Source organism: Vicugna pacos, chromosome 23 (assembly GCF_048564905.1).
Source record: "Vicugna pacos chromosome 23, VicPac4, whole genome shotgun sequence".
In the NCBI taxonomy this organism is placed as follows: Eukaryota; Metazoa; Chordata; class Mammalia; order Artiodactyla; family Camelidae; genus Vicugna; species Vicugna pacos.
In genome coordinates, this window is record NC_133009.1 from 13,489,463 (window position 1) to 13,507,249 (window position 17,787).

General features: G+C 38.4%; 1 protein-coding gene, 1 long non-coding RNA gene and 1 pseudogene across 7 annotated transcripts in view; 2 read left to right on the top strand and 1 right to left on the bottom strand.

The window, feature by feature from the left end:
• The first annotated feature begins 17 nt into the window (after positions 1-17).
• LOC140688737 (uncharacterized) lies at positions 18-6,019 on the top strand. 3 transcript variants are annotated; one of them, XR_012063507.1, is made up of 4 exons: positions 18-163; positions 962-1,029; positions 1,533-1,631; positions 5,774-6,019. It is a non-coding gene; the product is annotated as an uncharacterized lncRNA (long non-coding RNA). The 3 variants fall into 3 exon arrangements; XR_012063506.1 differs by lacking the exon at positions 18-163 and adding an exon at positions 170-413; XR_012063508.1 differs by lacking the exon at positions 18-163 and adding an exon at positions 170-404.
• LOC116285199 (26S proteasome complex subunit SEM1-like) lies at positions 1,393-3,762 on the bottom strand (annotated as a pseudogene).
• A 2,627-nt stretch (positions 6,020-8,646) lies between the features above and the next one.
• RPS6KC1 (ribosomal protein S6 kinase C1) overlaps positions 8,647-17,787 on the top strand; it is a 141,611-nt gene continuing 132,470 nt past the window's right edge. For 3 of the 4 annotated variants that reach the window (XM_006198767.3, XM_072948525.1, XM_015234758.3), the window contains exon 1: positions 8,647-8,900. In XM_006198767.3, coding sequence (XP_006198829.1) covers positions 8,796-8,900 — 105 coding nt within the window. In that variant the 5' untranslated portion in view covers positions 8,647-8,795. The remainder of the gene's footprint in view (positions 8,901-17,787) is intronic. The other variant, XR_012063509.1, reaches the window with a different exon arrangement.

Consider the following 17,787-nt stretch of genomic DNA (forward strand, 5'->3'; position numbering starts at 1 on the left):
GTCTCGCCCGCGGCCAAGTCCCCATCTTGCGCCGCGAAAGATCACTGAATTGCTTTTACGCCAAATTGCGCTCAAAAAGCATGCGCAGAGCATGTGAAGCGTGGGCAGCCATTTTGGCATAGGGCAAAACACCCGACTTAACGTCTTAAAGAAACAGAGGAAGGTAACAGGCTAAGCTGAACAGCTTTATACGGGCTTACAGGAAGGCACAGTGGGGTTGCTGTGCGAGAGTTAAGAAGAAAAAACTTTAGCGTATTTTTATAACGTTCTTGGGAGTTTCCAAAGGCGAATGTCCAAAGTGAGGAAATGCCCTTCTCTGGGTTCACGTAGAACTGTGCTAACCACGGATTTTTGCGATTAATTTTGCGGGAACACATCTGCAGAGCTTACTTCTAAATGCACGTGTGTGTCCTGTGAGTCCATCTCTATCAAATTTGGTATAAGAGTCTAGATTCTTGAAAAACATTATTTAGCTGGAGACTCCTACAAGAGACAGAGAGAACTGAGGGAAAATAAAGTGAAGAGAGAAGGAGGGGTCAACTAGAGATGATCACTGCTTTTATAGCTCTTTGGGAGAGCAGTGAAGCAATTTCTTGGGAAGGCTTTTTTCCCCTCCTCTTGTGTTAATAAGGAAATCAGATACATTTGAAAAGCACTTCTTCCCTCAGTATAAATATAGTTATTTGTGGTAGTAGTCATGTTCTATAAAGTTACTTCCAACACTGAATTAAGGACTTACTGAACCATTGCTCCTAAGGGAAGTAACAGTTAAGTTTCCCTGAGCCCTGGTCACAACATTTAAGTCACCAAATCAATACATAACCTTGGTTTATATGTGTTTTTGTTTAAAGACACTTTATTTACGATGTATTTTTGATTCAGTAACATTGAATTCATGACCAATAGCACTGTAATTCATGGCTGAGTGAAGCTTATCTAACACAAGTATTTTCTCCATAAGGCACATCACAGACTCTAAGAACAGCATTTCAGCACTACCTTTGGGAGCCATTCAGCAAAATCACCGAGGTAAAAGAAGCACAAAAATGTGAAAAGCCTCACATTAAATAGACTCTGAAGAGGACACCCGTTTATAGGGTCAGAGATGAAAGGAGAAGGCAGATGTTTGCTTTCTTAGACCTCAGCTGGGGACATGTATGTTGGGCAACCAAATTTTTCACCACTCTGTACATGTCCATGAATGACTGCAAAAGCACTGCAAATATTTCTCTTTTTAGACCAAAACATTAATTTTTTTGTGCTGCAAAAACCAAAAATAAATCCAAGCGGGTAATGAAATAAACATATATTTTTTAAGTGTCCCATCCTGGGTTCTCTGTTCTAAAATTTTGTGAACAGTTCAAGTTTGGGTTAATTGAACACTTCTGGATGCTATGAGGTCTCCATTTTATAACCATGTTTCTTTAGTTCAGCTCATAAGCAATGAGAGAAGTCATCTTCTACATTGACATTATCCCAGTTATCCTCCCAGACATGTGCATCTTCATCTTAACCAGCCCAGTCTTCTGCAGGGAACTCCTGGAACTCGTCATCATCCTCCAGGAGATCCAAGTCTACCAGCTGCTTTTTTCTGACATCGCATCCCTCCACGCCCAAACTGACTCAAGCCGGTAAGAAAGTTGGAGCCCTCACTTTCCCTCACCGCAGCCGTCACCAAAAGCACTGCAAATATTGATTTTGGAGGTACAGATGAATTTTAACCAGTAGGCAAATTTACAAATACATAACCCACGAATAATAATTGAATGAATTTCAGTTTTATACTGCCCTATATCTATTTGTACACAGTTTTGCAGTTTATTAAGTTTATTGACTAGTAGTTTCTTATAAGTATGTTCTGTCTCCATAATGAGATTGTAAGTACATTGTGAGCAAGAACTATGACCCATTATTTTCAAAATTTACCCTATCTAGTGCTGTGATAATTACACAGTAGATTGTAGATAACATTTTATTTTTTGCATGAATGGTTAATACTGGGCCAGTATTAGAGAAGACCTGTGAATGACAGAACCTTTTCCTTCTAGTACCTCCTATAACCTGTGGTTTGTGACTTTTAAGGAGAAATGTGGCACTTTGAAATAAGCAGCAGAGATTAGTGGGTATCTTTTCAGTGGAGCTGGATTTTGAAAGATTATCTAATCCTAAGAGATATTTATCTTTTATGGATTAGACTATTTTAGAATGTTGTAGAGATTAAAGTTAACTTGTGGAGAACTGATGGGTTTTGCTATTATTACTAATGCTATAATTACTAATGAATGTTCTTGTGTGTCTCCCTGTTCACACTTGTGGTGTTTCTTTACATGTTCCCAAGGGTGGAATTGTTCTGATGATAGGAAATACATCTTCATCTTTACTACATATTGCCAAGTTGCTCTCCAAAGTGGTTTTACTTCCACTTGGTGTGTATAAAAATTGCCAGAGCTCCAAATACTAATTTCATTTGTATTCCTAACAAAATTTTCTACTAAGTTTATTTCTCTGTCCTCTTCCTGATTGAGACAAGAGTTTTACCAGGCTTTAATTTTTTATTAAACATTGCTACCAATATTTCTCAATTTTTTTTTGTATCCTCAAAATGAGTCTTTCCATAGTTAGTAAATTCACAACATAGTTATAATAATTTCTGTGCTCTTTGTTGCTGTTAAAAAGCAAAATTCAACTCAGGAAATTTGAAGATCTAATTGGCTTTATTTAATGATTTTTTTTTTTATTTAGGGAGATACACACTGTAAAGAGTATAGGCTGTTTCAGAAGGTGAGAGAAAGGCCATGAGGTGTGGGGGTTGGGTGCTCAGGTTAAAGTAAAAGTGGATACACACTCCATAGACAGAGTGCGAGCCATCTCCAAAGACGAAGGAGCGAGAGAGGCCTATTCAATGACTCTTGAATCAGGCAGCATCCCATCAAACAGATAGAAAGGAGCTCTGGAAAGTTGTACAAGATAGAAGGCTTTTATAGACAGAAAAGGATGAGAAAAGGAAGTTTCTAGCAAAGAGTGGGTTGTTTCAGAAAGAGCACCTTCCTTCGAGGGACAGAAGGGTTCTATTAAGCCGATTACCTCACTAGTGCTGATCAGGTAATTTCAGATTGACTGGTTAAAGGTTGCATTCCTGGGAGAGGCTGAAATTGCATTTAGGGTTGAGAGTTGTGTCTTGGTTTGCTGACGTTGGGCTTAGCACAAGTGACTCCATTTTTGGGTCTGTTATTTCTTTTTTTTAAAGCATTGTTTCTCCTTTTAGCAAGTGTTTATAGCTGATAAAATCTTTTAGTTTTTGTGTCACTGATAATATCTTTATTTTGGTTTCTCTATGGAGTGATAACTTCAGGATTTGGTATAGTTCCATGTCTTAGTTGCCTCCATTTCCCCGCAACAGACTCCCAGTGGTAGCTTAAGCCTGTCTAGCTGTGCTATTAAGATATACTGCACAGAAAGAAAAAGAAAAATACCATATGATATCACTTATATGTGGAATCTGAAAAAAAAAAGGACGCTATGAGCTCATCTATAAAACAAAGAGACTTGCAGACATAGTAAACAACCTTATGGTTACCGAGGAAAGAGGGTGGGAAGGAATAAATTTGCGAGTTTGAGATTTGCAAATGTTAGCCACTATATATAAAAGCAGATTTTAAAAAAGCAAGTTTCTTCTGTATAGCATAGGGAACTATATTCTATACCTTTAATGAAGAAGAATATGAAAACAAATATACGTATGTATATGCATGACTGGGACATTGTGCTCTACACCAGAAATTGACACAGTGTAACTGACTATACTTGAGTTAAAAAAATAGTTAAGAAATACTGCAGATCCAGACTCTGAGCTAGTTGGCCGCTTGACCCTAGTCCTGGATGTGAAGCTGTGTCACCTGTCCCCTACCTCCCTAGGTCATGGCTCTGGAAGCAGTCATTGCAGCATTTTTCAACCTTTTTTTTCTTAGATGAAGAAGCCCCTAGTTTTATCAGTGAGACTGAATCCATCTCTTAGTTTTCTTGGGAGGACTTTTGTTCCATGTTATCCAGCAGGAGCAAACTTCCTAGATGGAGAGCCCAGCAGGCCTCACCTTTGGTGTTTCTGTGCCTCCAAGATGTTTATATTGGTTCTGAGCATGGTAGTGTGTTTGCTTTTTGGTTTTGTTTTCTTTCCTAATTTCTCTTTTTCTGTTTTATCTCTGATTTCTATGTGTTGGAGCAGAGGACATCTTCAATGTAAGAACTTATAAGGTATCTTAGCTGCAAGTACAAATATATTGTGTTATGTAATGCCCATCAACAATTTCTGTATAAGTTCAAAGCCTATGCCTCAAGAATCATGAGGACATTGAATTTCAGTTTAGCACAGGAAATGGGAAGACTCTTAAGAGTCAAATAGATCTGGGTTTTTATAGACCATGATACTTCTAGATGTGGCATGGGGCAAATATATCACCAGTTTGATTACAGTTAGCTCATATCTAAAATGGGATAATAATACTTATGAAATATTATGAGGCTTAAATAAAATGATAGCTGTGAAGTATCTGTCATAAGACACAAAGAGGCAGCAATGTTTTGTTTTACTTTGTATCAACTTTATGTGCAAAACAAACTTGAATATAAACTTGGTTAAATAAACTACATACACTGAGTAGATAATATGCATGTAACAAAGCTTTATGCAGAACATTTGGGAAACAGTACAGAGGAAATTAAACACAGAGGATTAAAATGTTATAAAATCAAATGAAAAGTAATATAGTGTAGATTCAGTACACAAGGTATCTACCTGATACTGTCGGGTTTTTTAGCCAAGGATGGCTAGGCTAATGTGCAATAACCTATTTTGAACAATTGATTGATACAAATTTCTCCTATTCTTCAAGAAACCTTGTATTCTTTGTTAATAAAACCTTCCCAATTCATGAAATTACATAGTCATATATACACGTACATAACATTTATATATAAATACAGGGTAGAAAATTATTTTTGCCCTTTTGCTCTTAAAAAACAGGATTTGGCAACATGTGCATTGTGAGGAAAAGCTAAAAAATAAAGATGAAAGCCCAAATTTGAAGTGTCTCTCAACTCCCACACATGTTCTTACACTTCACTTTCAACCTCCAAATTCTGGAAAATGTTTCTGTATAGCCTACCAACTCTCTCAATAAAAATATCTCAGGTTGTCATGGTGACATAGTTCTTTCTCCTACAGAACCTTATAGCCTGGTACAGTGGTTTCCTAATTCTTTATGGTTATGGAATCTTTCCTTTCTTTTTTTCATGCTGTTTCTCATTTTTCCAGCCTAAATCACATCTGAGCCTGCTAGAATGGTAGCAAATTAAAGATTTAATTTAGAGCAGGCCAGATTTCATTAATGGTCTTACAATAGCCAGTAAATTGTCTGGAAAGCTGATAGAATTCTCTATGAGGATATGTTCTGCAGTGGTCCTCAGTGAAAACATCACAATTTTCAGCCCTTGCTGCAATTTCTCATTTCTTTCCTAATCTATAAATGGACTGATTAAATTAAGAATTCTTGATGTCCAGGCTTTTAAAACAGAGGTACAATGATAGGAAAATGGTAGTCAGGATATAACATTCAGGTTAGCTCTTCTCTTCCCTAAACCCTTTCTTATTCCCCTCTCTCAGTCCCAGAATGGAGGATTTGCAGATCTGTGACACCTAGTAGTGCAGACACTTGTGAATGTTATGGAATTGAACTCAACTCTGACAAATAATGCCGCCTGGCTTGGTCTGTTTTAGGGCTCCTAGAGTTATCTTTCCGGGAAGGTATTGAAGAGCAGGGGTAGATCTCAGCAAGGTTCCTTGGACATAGAGAAGAATGAAGAGGCTAAAAAATGGAAAAGCAGAGGAGAGCATGAGGAAGCTGCATGTAAGAAAGAACAAACATGCTCTTCGTGGTTGTCTAATACCCATTTGAGGACAGAAACCATGTTTTTTGTGTGTCGAAGTAATGTGTAAATAAATGGATATTTTGTGGTAGCTTTACCAAGTATTTTGACTCTGCCATGCCAAAACTAGACATTTAGCTGAAAGCAGTATATATCTTTCATGAAGGCTAAGGTCAAGGTGTAAGTTTTGTATCACTTTATTCTCTTTAATTAATCTCTTAGTTTATAAATAATTACTGAACTCGGTAGGTCTGGGATCCTAGACGTCAAAGAAATTAAGGAAATCTTTGAATTATTACAAAAGCTAATAGAAATTGAAGAGAAATCTACAACGAGGTAGCAAAGGTTTGCCAAAACCAAGTTTTTTTGCTTTTGACTGATATTATGTGAGTTTAATATGGATACATTTGTTGTTTCCCTCTGGTCAGAAGCTCAGATCCATTGTGATAAATTGATGATTTTGTAATAAAGATAAATAATTATAACTCAATATATTTAATTGGATTGGCGGGAAATAAATCTTTAGAGCCTTGAAGTGAACGCATTCAGCAAATAGCTCTTATCTTCTAGCCATTGCGACAGATACCTGGGGTACAGACACAAAGGAAGAACAGCCCTTGCCTTTAAGGAGTTCACAATGTAGTGGCTGACATAAAACATGTCCGTCCTAATTAGCCTACACAGAGTATCACTACCCTGCAATAGGTGTGCAGAATGTTATGGGGAATGAGAAAATCTTGATCAAGGGAAGGTAAAGGAATTGCCAAGCAGTGTTTAGCAATGAATTGAAATAGGAAACTATCTTCATAGTAGCTTTTTGAGGTCAAATGATTCCCCACCCACCCCAACCCCAGCTGGATACAGATCCTGTTAAAAGAGAGTAGGTGATGCAGGAAAAACAGATTTGGGGCATGAGGAGAGCCGTGTCCCAGGTCTCAGTGGAGCCCCTGGGACGTGCTCCGCCAAGTGTGGGTCCTTGGCTTCGCGCAGGAAGGAGCTCAAGAGCAAGCGACAGTTGAGTAAAGGTAGATGTATTTAGAGAGATACATACTGTATAGACTGCTGGCTGTTTCAGAAGGCAAGAGAAAGGCCATGAGGCATGGGGGTTGGGTGTTCAGGTTAAAGTAAAAGTAGATATATACTCCATAGACGGAGTGTAGGCTGTCTAGGAAGAGGAGGAAGGGAGAGAGGCGGCCAGTTTTTATGGGCTTGGTAGCTTCACATGCCTACAAATGGGAAGACCATTCCAACTATCCTGGGGAAGGGGTTGGGATTCCCAGGAACTGGACTACTGCCTACTCTTTGACCTTTAGTGGTTAGCCTTGGGACTGTCATGGCACAGTGGGCATATTTTTATTATGCTAATATGTTACAATAAGCACCCATTGTAATATATTAACACAGTAAATAACATGCCCACAGGTACCATGGCAGTCCCAAGGCTAGCCACAGAAGGTCAAAGAGTGGGAAATGGCCAACTTCCTGGGAATCCCAGCCTCTTCCCCAGACTAGTTAGACTGGTCCTTCCACTTTATTAACATATGAAGCTACTGAACCCATAAAAAAAAGTGTGTACCTACTTTTTTACTCTAATCTGAGCACCCAACCCCCATACCTCATGGCCTTTTGCTTGCCTTTTGATGTATCTCTCTAAATAAATCTACCTTTACTCAACTGTGGCTCGCTCTTGAATTCTTTCCTGTATGAAGCTAAGGACCCACACTTGGCAGGGCATGTCCCAGCAGCTCAGCCGAAGCCTGGGACAGGGCCCTCCTCAAGCCCTACGTCCGTTTTTCCTGCATCAGCTGCTCTAAAAGTTTCAGCTTTTAGTATATGAGGGAATAAATTTTAAGGTTGATTTAGGGTTGTGTCAACTAAAAATCACGCACAACGTGAGAGCAATGAATTTCAGTTTTATCCAGAGGACTTTTTAAGGACTGTAGCCCAGGATACAGCCTCTCAAACAACTCTGAGAAATTGCTCCAAAGAGGTAAGGCAGGTTGCAGGTTACACGTGACATTTTTGCCAGGAAAAACAGGAAGTCAAGTGTCAAAAGATTACTAATTACAAAGAACAGACAGTTCAGATGAATGATTTTAGTGTGCTTTCCTCCTTAAAGGAAAATGCAAGAATCTGTGGGTCATTGAGATTTTCCCTTAGATATGCATCTTAATTATCTAAGGGCCAATATACCCAGAGCAACAATGCTTTTTAATTTTCCCCATCTTGAATTCCCCTCAGGGCTCGCTACCAGTGGTGGGTTGCAATTTATTCCTTGTAGGACTGTGAAGGCAGGCAACATTCTTCTCTTTACATTTGGGGGCTTGCTGTGGTGGTATAAAGACAGGTGAACAAGTGGACGGGATTTGTTTAAGAAAGAAGGAAGAATTATATCAGCGAGAGTTCAGATGTTGCTGTGGGTATTTAAAATGATGGGCTGTGAGTAGAGAAGGAAAGGAGATACTACAATGGGTTATCTCTCCATCCCTTTACAACTCCATGTTAGGCTGACTGTGTCCTCGCTAAAACAGTTCTCACAAAATCTGTAAGGTAACAGCTAGCGCACAGGGCGATTTAGTGGAGATGTCTCCGGTCTCCGCAGTAATCCCATGCCTGATCCTCGCCCACCTGCCAGGTTCAGGCCCCCATCAAGGTCAGCATCTAAGGTGAAGTCTACCCTCCCCCAGGACACGAGCCGCAGCCTGACCCGGAAGCTTCTGTGCCGACCCGGAAGCAGAGCCCTGCGGCTGAGGCGCCGCCGCGGAGCCACCGCCCCCTCGCAGCTTCGCCGCTGCTTTGGGAACCGGGACCGCAGCGGCGCCGGGCTGCCCTGATGATCCCCGGCAGGCGGCGGCGGCAGAGGCGGCGGGAGGATGACCTCTCCCCGGGAGCGGGGTGCCGACCTGGCCCGTTTCTACACTGTCACCGAGCCCCAGCGACACCCGAGGGGCTACACGGTGTATAAGGTCACTGCCCGGGTGAGTGCCGTTCTCGGGCGGAGGTTGGAGCCTGAATTGAGACGGGAGACACCAGGGTGTGGACCCCGTATGTTATACTCCGGGTCAGAGCCGAGGGAGGGTCTGATTGCGCCTCATGCCGGTATATGCGTCCAAGGTGGGACTTAAGGAAGGCAGGTTAGGGGCAGAGGTGGGATGTCCTGGACAACGCTGGAAACGGTCGCCGGACTGTCCCCATTCCAGGGTGGGGCAGACATTAATGGTTTTAAATTGATGACTCAACCCCATCCCATTTGGACTTTCTCTTCTGACGCTGAAATTTGCAGAAGTGATCTGGTTGCCTGCGAGGAATAATGCAGATTTTAAAAAAAGTTAATTTCTGTACTATTTGATTTATGTAATGGAAGAAATTTATTATCTTGATCTCTTATACAGTTTCATGTTTGCGTTGAGGCAGATAAACTCTTGCGAAGGATGTCAGTGGTAGGGCCACCATCCTAGGACCTCTGGCTGTGTCCTTTTTGCCTTTTAGTTTTTCATGGTTTTCAGTAGGAGACACATGAGAAGTTCTGCTGAGGGTGGGCTTGGGTAAGTTGTCTCGGGGGCACATTTAAAAGTTGTGAGGCTTCTTTATATCAACGTACAGATCCACTATTTAGTACCCACTTTCTTCATGTTTCATTGCTCTTGCCTCGAGTCTTAGAGAGTTCGCATCTCCCTTTTTGGAAAATAAAAACAATAAAATTAAATAAGTCTGTATGTATGTGTTTGTATACTAGGTGTATACTAGGTATAATCGGTATACCAATTTAATCCTAATTTTAATGATGAGGAAACTAAGGTTCAAGGAAGTGTTAGCTCACCCAGCTTCACATTGCAAGGTGGTAGCACAACTAGGCTTTGAGACCAATTCTGCTTAACTCGAAGTTATATGAAAAGTTAAGAATTAACTTTATCATTATCATTAATTGTTAAAAAAAGAAGAGAGGTACAGATAGTAGTAATTTGGGGGGAATGTAGTAACCATAAGTGATAGCTCAGGATGTACGCCTTAAGATGCTTGAAGGTTAGATTTAGATAAACAGAGTTTGGGGCATGGGAATGCCACTTGTTTGTGGAAACGGTACACAATTCAGACAAATGTGGGAGGATGGGGTGAGCAAATTTGTGTAAAGATAAGAAGGCCAGGCCTGGTTATTGCAAAGGGTTGTACTGAGAATAGAGGGAGATTTGTTACTCCCTGTATGGAAGTAAGTTTGTTATATAGGTGGAGTTGCAGGTTAAGAAAATTCTTTTAAGATTAGGGAGTCCTTATTATACCACTCTTGAAGTCTTTCTAGTCTTTGGCCCTTCAAAAATCTAGACTTGGTTTCCTAGCATTGTTTGTGGAATTACAACAATTTTTAACATACATAATGTTCTCCTCATAGCACCCTGTTCATCCCTTACTGTAACACTTGTCACAAATAGTGTATTAATCTGTTTACATATCTGTGCCTCTTAGTAGATTTAGAGCAGCTCTCTATCATTTGTGTTTGTTTCCTTTTATATCACCTAAGGCAATGTGGGACACCGAGTGCCTAAAAAATATTGTGGAATGTTTTCCTCTCCGTTCTAGGAAGCACACCCACTAATTGTTTAGTTTTAGGCACAATGTGCTCTGAGGGATAATGAGGCTGAATAAAGCGTGGACCTTCCTTTCAAGACTCCTCCTAGTAAAGGAGGGTTTACTGGACTTAGAGAAGTGTAGTGCAAGATAGAAAGTGTTACATGCCGTGACTGCAGAAAAGAACTATGATATTTCAGAAGACTGATGGCTTCTGGCTCAAGGGATCAGGAAACGTACTAATTAAGGAGGTGGTGAAAAATGGGAAGAATCTAGATGGGTGAGATAAATGGAGAGGGCATTGTAGGTAGAAAGGTAGGTAGAGGGGATAGAGCCATCATGGCCTGAAGGCGTGAATGTGTATAGAACTTGAATAGGAAACACTCAGTATGATTATTACTTATATTCTTACTTTACAGAAGGAAAGGTTAACCTAATTGAGATCCTAAATATCTTTTCTTAAGCTGTGAACTAACCTATATGACAACATAAATTAGAAGATAAACTAGCACATTGCCTCTTCTAACCAAATCCGCATAGTTTGCATGCTACGTATTGCTGTGATGATTTAACTGGAAAAGTGCTTTCACTGCCTTTTTCTCCTTGTAAATATTTATGTCCTCGCTTAAATTGCTTATGGTATAGATTTTGTTTTCTAATTTTAAGGGTTGAAGGTTAATATGGAGATATACTTAAAACATAACTGCTTACTATTATAAAATAAGTAAAATATTTGTTATTTTTTGAGACTTAAGGAGAAAAACATCTTTCCTCAGGAGAATTAATCAGGTAAGTAGTGCTCCCCTGAGAGAACTTCATGAGCTAAAAATGAGGAATGTTTTCTTCATGTTTCCTATGACTAACTTCTAGCTTTAAGGAATAATTTCTATATTCTTGATCCTTACAGAGTTCTTTATGTAGGAGTAGAATTAGGATCATGGGAAGTACCATTGTTAAATTTTGGGTAGCATAAGAGCTGTTTCATCTCTTTTATGCTTTTTTTTTTTTTTGGCAGTTCACTGGAACCTGGCAGATTTAGCTAACCTTATGGCCAGTTACAAGCTTGCTAACAGATTTCCTAGTTAAACTCTGTGTTGCTTATTAATTTTTATCTAGAATAAGTACTTTTGTTCAGAATTGGAAAATTCTTTTGTAGATTTCCATTGATTCTGTAGTTAAAGGAGACACAGATATAAAAGAACCATTAGCAGTGTTTTGGTTTTCATCATGCTAAGTTTACAAAATTCTCATGTAATACAGATTTCGCAACAGCATTAAGTGAACGGTAATTCTTGCCCATATTCTTTCCAATATGAATATGGAAAGCAAAAGGTATGCTTGTATTTTTAAAAGACAGTGTTGCCTTGTGACTTTATTTCATTTATATTGAGGCATAATTTATATACAATGAAGTTCATCAAGTTTAAATGTATAGTTTGATGAATTTTGACAAATGTCTGTAGTTGTGTAACCACCACTGCAGTCATCACTGCAGAAGTTCCCTCATGCTCTTTTGCAGTTGGTCCCTTCTCCCCACTCCATGTCCCTAGGCAACCACTGGTCAGTTTTCTGTCATTATAGCTAAGGTTCCGTTTTCTAAAATTTTATATAAATGCTTTTTGTGTGTGTGTGTGTGTGTGTGTGTGTGGTCTGCCTTCTTTAACTCAGCATGATTATTTGAAATTCATCTGTGTTGTAGTGTGTTTTTATCCTCTTTTATTGCTGACCAGTATTCCCTTGTATGGTTAGTTATACTACAATTAATCCATCTACCTGTTTATTTGGGTTGTTTCCAGTTTTTGGCTATTATGAATACAGCCATCATGAACGTTTGTGTATAAGTCTCTGTATGAATGTGTACTTTTGTTTATCTCGATAGCACACAGCCTTGTTTACTGTAACTTTATACTAAGTTGAAATCAGGTAGTGTGAGTCCTCTAAGTGTTTCTTTCCCAAAACTGTTTTGGCTATTCTAGATTATTTGCATTTTCATGTCAAGTTTAGAATCAGCTTGTTAAGTTCTACGAACATGCCTACCTAGATTTTGATTTGGATTACATTGAGAATGTAGATTAATTTCAGAAGAATTGATATCTTTAAACAATATTGAATCTTATACCATGAACATAATATTTGCTATTTATTTAGCTCTTTAATTTGAGCAATATTTTCTGGTTTTTAGTGTGCAGATCTGGCACATACTGTAAGTAATTTGTTTTTGTTTTCAAACTGTGAGACTACCTAAGTCCTTATTTTATATAGCTAACATTTGTTGCTTATTAATAGTAAATACTTAAATAGTGCTTACTATGAGACAAACACTATTCTAAGCACTTTATATAAATTGGCACATTTTTCACAGCAGCATGATGTGTAGGTGCTATTCTCACATTATCAATGAGGAAATTGAAGCACAGAGAGGTTAAGTAACTTCCTAGGGTCACACAGTTAGCAAATAGTGGAGTCTAGATTTGAACCCAGGTAGACTGGCCCCAGTCACGGTGCTTTTAATCCCAGTACGTTGCTTCTGAACACCTAGCCACTTTTCATTAGATGCTGTGGGTGCACATATGGAGACACCTGTGTGTCCCCACAGGGCCTTGCTGTAGTATGTAGTTTGGCAAAAGTGGTAGATACAAGAATAATACAATGGTTATGGTGAAGTGAAGAAAAGGGAGCATGGTATGAATAGAAGTACTCAGCTTGACTTGAGTCTGAAACTTGCTGTTTCCAAAGCTTCAGGTTGAAGCATTATTTGTATTGCTTGGAGGCAACCTGCTTTTAGTTCCTGGCTGTATTCTTGTGTGGCCTGCTTGTGCTTGGGAAGGGAAGTATATGTGGTTTCCTGAGTATGCTAGTATACTGCGTTCTTCTCTACCCCTCTGTTAGATGCTGTTGTCTTTGTCTGGAATGCTGTTCCCTTTTGTCTTGGCAATTCCTGCTCATCGCAGGTGTCAGCTCCTGCCTGTGCTTTGCAGGAAGCCTTCCTTAAGTGTAGAACTCTGTGTGTATTGTATATTCCTCCATTAAGGCCTTTGTCATATTGTACTTGTTTGCCTCCTTTTCATAGGGAAGACTCTGTTTTTTTAACTTTATATTCTTGGTGCCTAGCACAGAGCCTGGACTATGTAACAAGAACTTGAGAGAAAGCTGTAATCTTAAAGATATGCCTCTAATGAAAAGAGTGGGTGTTGTGGAACACAGATGGGCTGATGTTGTGGGCGGTAAAAGAATTTACCAAAGGCCACAGCTCCACAATGGGCATGTCCTTTTTTTTAAATGTTCATTTGCATTTTGACTTTTTAAAAAAAGTGTTACTTTTGTAGGTATTTTATCCTCTTAGCTCTGCTATTACCCTAAACTAGCAGCTGAATGCTAATAGTGAAGTGGCCATCAGAAGACTTGATTTTAATAACTGCTCATAGAAGTAGCTTTTTAAAATTTGTATTTAACTAATTTTTATGTGTTTTTAAAGGGATTTATTTTGTGATTATTTTTGGTAAAAACTAAAAGTTAGATTTGAATAATTTTGTACTTTTATTTTCCAGTAGCTATCTTTAAGAGATCTTCTTAAATATCTTTAAGACAATTCCTTTGTATATGTCCTTTTGTATATGAGTTAAGAGGTTGACTTCAAATCATTATTATTATGATGGTCATTAGATAAAAGAGTACTGTTGACTTGACTTTTAAGGAAACTTGGTAATATTTGTTAAGTAGATAAAACAAGTTAGCACTGGGAAGGATTTAGAGGCTCTGATGACAGCATGATTTGTTGATTATTATGGGCCATAGCTAGGCCAAGCCACAGCGTCTGTTCCTTTTTTTTTTTAAAAGATAGGGAAGAGGGCTCATTTTAAAGTTGCTTTTTTTTGGTTTATCACTGAACTGGTAAAAAAGATAATAGGGAATGCCAGAGCCAGTGTTGAAACTCTCTTCTTAGTTCCTTCTCTTCTGCCAAAGTGCTTCTTCAACATCTGTTTTTTGGTTTACTTACATTTCTTTGTGAAAGACAAAATGGATTTACCTAATTATTACTTGGAATTTTAATCTCCAGGAGGGCTGATTTAGTTCTGTCTTAGAAAAAGCGCCTTGTTTGAAATCACGGATTTGTGAGATCCAGTTCTGACTGTTTCTGCTTCATCTGATTAGTATTGGTATGTTGATATATGCCCTTGGGCCTTCGTTATCTCATCCTACCAGGCTGGATTCTTGCCTTGATTGAAATAAAGTATTTAGTTTCTTAGCACAGTAAGATGGTTAACCTTTACTGTGAGCCCTTACTTGTTTCCCTAAATTCAGACTTTGCTGTTGGCATTAACAGAGGCAGATGGACTACAAACGCTGCAGTAGCATTTCCCAGTTGTGTTCCAAATTTTAGTAGTTGCACTAAATAAGTAAAATAATAATAAATAAACATGTGATAAAAATAAAAAGTTGAGTGGATTAGTGACCTTCGGAAATACTGTGTATTTTCCTTTTGGAAATTTACTAGGCGTAATAATGTATTAAAGGCTTTGAGAAATTCTGCTGTAAAATTTTTTTTTTTAAAAAACTGTTAAACTGAATTGATCATCAAACCCTTCCTTAGCACTGCTTTTAAAGAATATCTGTATTCCCCCACAGCACAGTTTGTGAAGCACTGCTTTAGGATAATAGTTTTCAAAATGACTTGGTAGTAGAATTCTCTATAGCAAGAGGGTCTTCAAGATGTATATGGTACTGAGCCAGTGGCAGCCAATGTTTGCAGTGGAAATTTATGAACTTTAAATGAAAGGAATCACTGCTTTACATTCTAACGTTTATGGAATTTATTGGCTGAATATTATGACAAAATATTGAAATTAACCTGGAAAAAGTTACCAAATGCTAGCAATCTATGCCAGGGTGAATTTACAGTGTTTTTGTTTTGGAATTGATGTTGCTTGTTGAGATAATTGCTAATGTAGTATTAAAAGTTATAAAACTGGGTCTGAGGGCTCAGTTTTGTTCGTTTTGGTTTGATCATATTTTCCCTCAGATTTCTGATTGGTATTCTTATTTTTTGATCAGTTTTGCAGTCCTGCTGAAGAGAATGACATAGAAAGAGTTACTACTAAAGGACATTTGGGCTCAACTCATATTATTCTAACCCATGTGTGTTTTTGGTTTTCATTTCAGAGGGCACTTGTCAACTCATTTAAATGAGATTACATATGTGGAAATACTGAATCCTTATAGTGGGGTGCTAAGTGGCTGAACTTGGTAATGTAGTTGGCAATTGATTATATTTTTATAATGTGGTTGTAGAAATCAGACCCAGTGTATTCTCCATTGTGCTTCAGTACCTAGCAGCAGAATAGGCACTAATATTTGTTGAATGAGTAAGAGAAAGAATAAATAACACCTATTGGTGAAATGTTTTGTGGAAGCAAATAAACTTAGTTATTACTGACCAGAAGTCAGAAAATCCAAGTTCTAATTCCAAATCTGAAGGTGAATAGCCATGTGACCTTACACAAGTTTCTGAATCTTGTTTCCTTGTAGGGTAAAAGGGGGACTCATTCGTAATATCCACTGCTGCCTAATTCATAGGTTGTTGAGGGAATAAAACAAAACATTGATATAAAATGCTTTGCAAATGTGAATATGTAAAGTCAAGGTTTTTTTCCCCTATGCCTAGCACAATGCCTTGACAGTATTAACACAGATATAGGCTTTCTTTCTTAATGCTAAAAAAGAGGCTAAAGAACAGAGTTAGGACTGATTCTTGGAGCACTTACAAGAGTGTTGGTGGGTAGAAGGAGGAAGAGGAACCTACAAAAGAGAAGGAAAAGAACCATAGAGGAAAGAGAAGCATCAGGCAAGGGTAGCCCTCTACTTTCCAGACATGGTTTTCCCTAAGCTTGGTTTATGCTGTTGGGGAAACGGATAGTTAATACTCACAAATAGCTTTGACTTGATTTTCTGAGCTCTGCCTAAGTAAATTATTCCCTCTTTACATGAGAAGTATGTGAGGGTCAAGAGATGCTCCTCTTGTGAGCTTAAAATTAAAAACTTTCACTTAGGTAGTTTGAGTACTTAAACTTTGGTTTTCTGTAATAACCATGAGTAACTAACCATGAAAATACTAAGAGTCTGAGAGTCTAACTAACCTGTTCTTGTCTACTTCTGGGATGCCCCCGTGGTCTGGACAGCGAGCATTCAGTGTCATGGGAAAGGTCTAGGAAGAGGCCCTCCTCTCTTGCTTAGCACGCCACAGCCCTGCGTGCCAGTAGACTGAGCTCTGGGGAGTGTGAAGGCAGGGACTTTTTTTTTTTAGCCCCAGCACGTAGCAGAAGTATGTGAGCCAATAAGAGTGTGTATGAGGAATCATAAGCAATTGGTTATTTTTGATGAAATGATTTTAAAATTGTGGATACTGTTAGGGGATGGCTAATGCATTTTTGCTTATATAGTACTTATACTATTTGATTTCCAGGAATGGCTTACCTGAAGAAAATCTAAAATGTGATACTTCTATTACGTACACCAAACCAGGAAATAATTTCTTTTGTCACGACAAGATCATTTGCATGTGTAAAAGAAGAAAACCTTAGTATGTTTATAAAATGATTGAGTTGTAAATTCAGGAAATTAGTAATTTTTCAGAAAATATATATCTTGTAGAATGTAAGGAACACCTGAATAAATCTTATTGCCAGTGATCATATGCTGATTTTATTTTTGGTGGGTTGATATTAGTGGATTGATTATCCCTAACTTTCTTCTCATTAGCACAATTTACAAAAATAAAAGAAAGGTTAATAGGAGGCAAAATTAAATCATTTAATTATATGAAACATCATACTTTTGGAAAGGTAGGTGTGTGTGTGTGTTTGTGTGTTTTAGGGGAGGGTTGGTATTTGAAAGTAATAGCTAAACTATAGAATAATATACAGTTGCTAGTTACTTGTTTTGGCCTCTTGTTCTAAATCTGTTGTCTAATATGGTAGCCATTAGTCACATGTGGCTACTTTTATTTAAACTTAAATTAATTTAAATGAAATAAAATTAAAAATTCAGTTCTTCAGTTGCAGTAGCCATATTTCAAGTGTTTAGTAGTTGCACGTATGCATGTGGCGAGGGCTACTGTGTTTCTTTCTTTGTTAGTTTGTTTTGTTTTTGTGAGGGGTGGTAATTAGGTTTACTTATTTATTTATTCTTAGAGGTGGTGCTGGGGATTGAACCCAGAACCTCACACATGCTAAGCATGCACTCTACCACTTGAGCTATACCCTCCCCGCTCAGGGCTACTGTGCTGAACAGTGCAGATAGGTAACT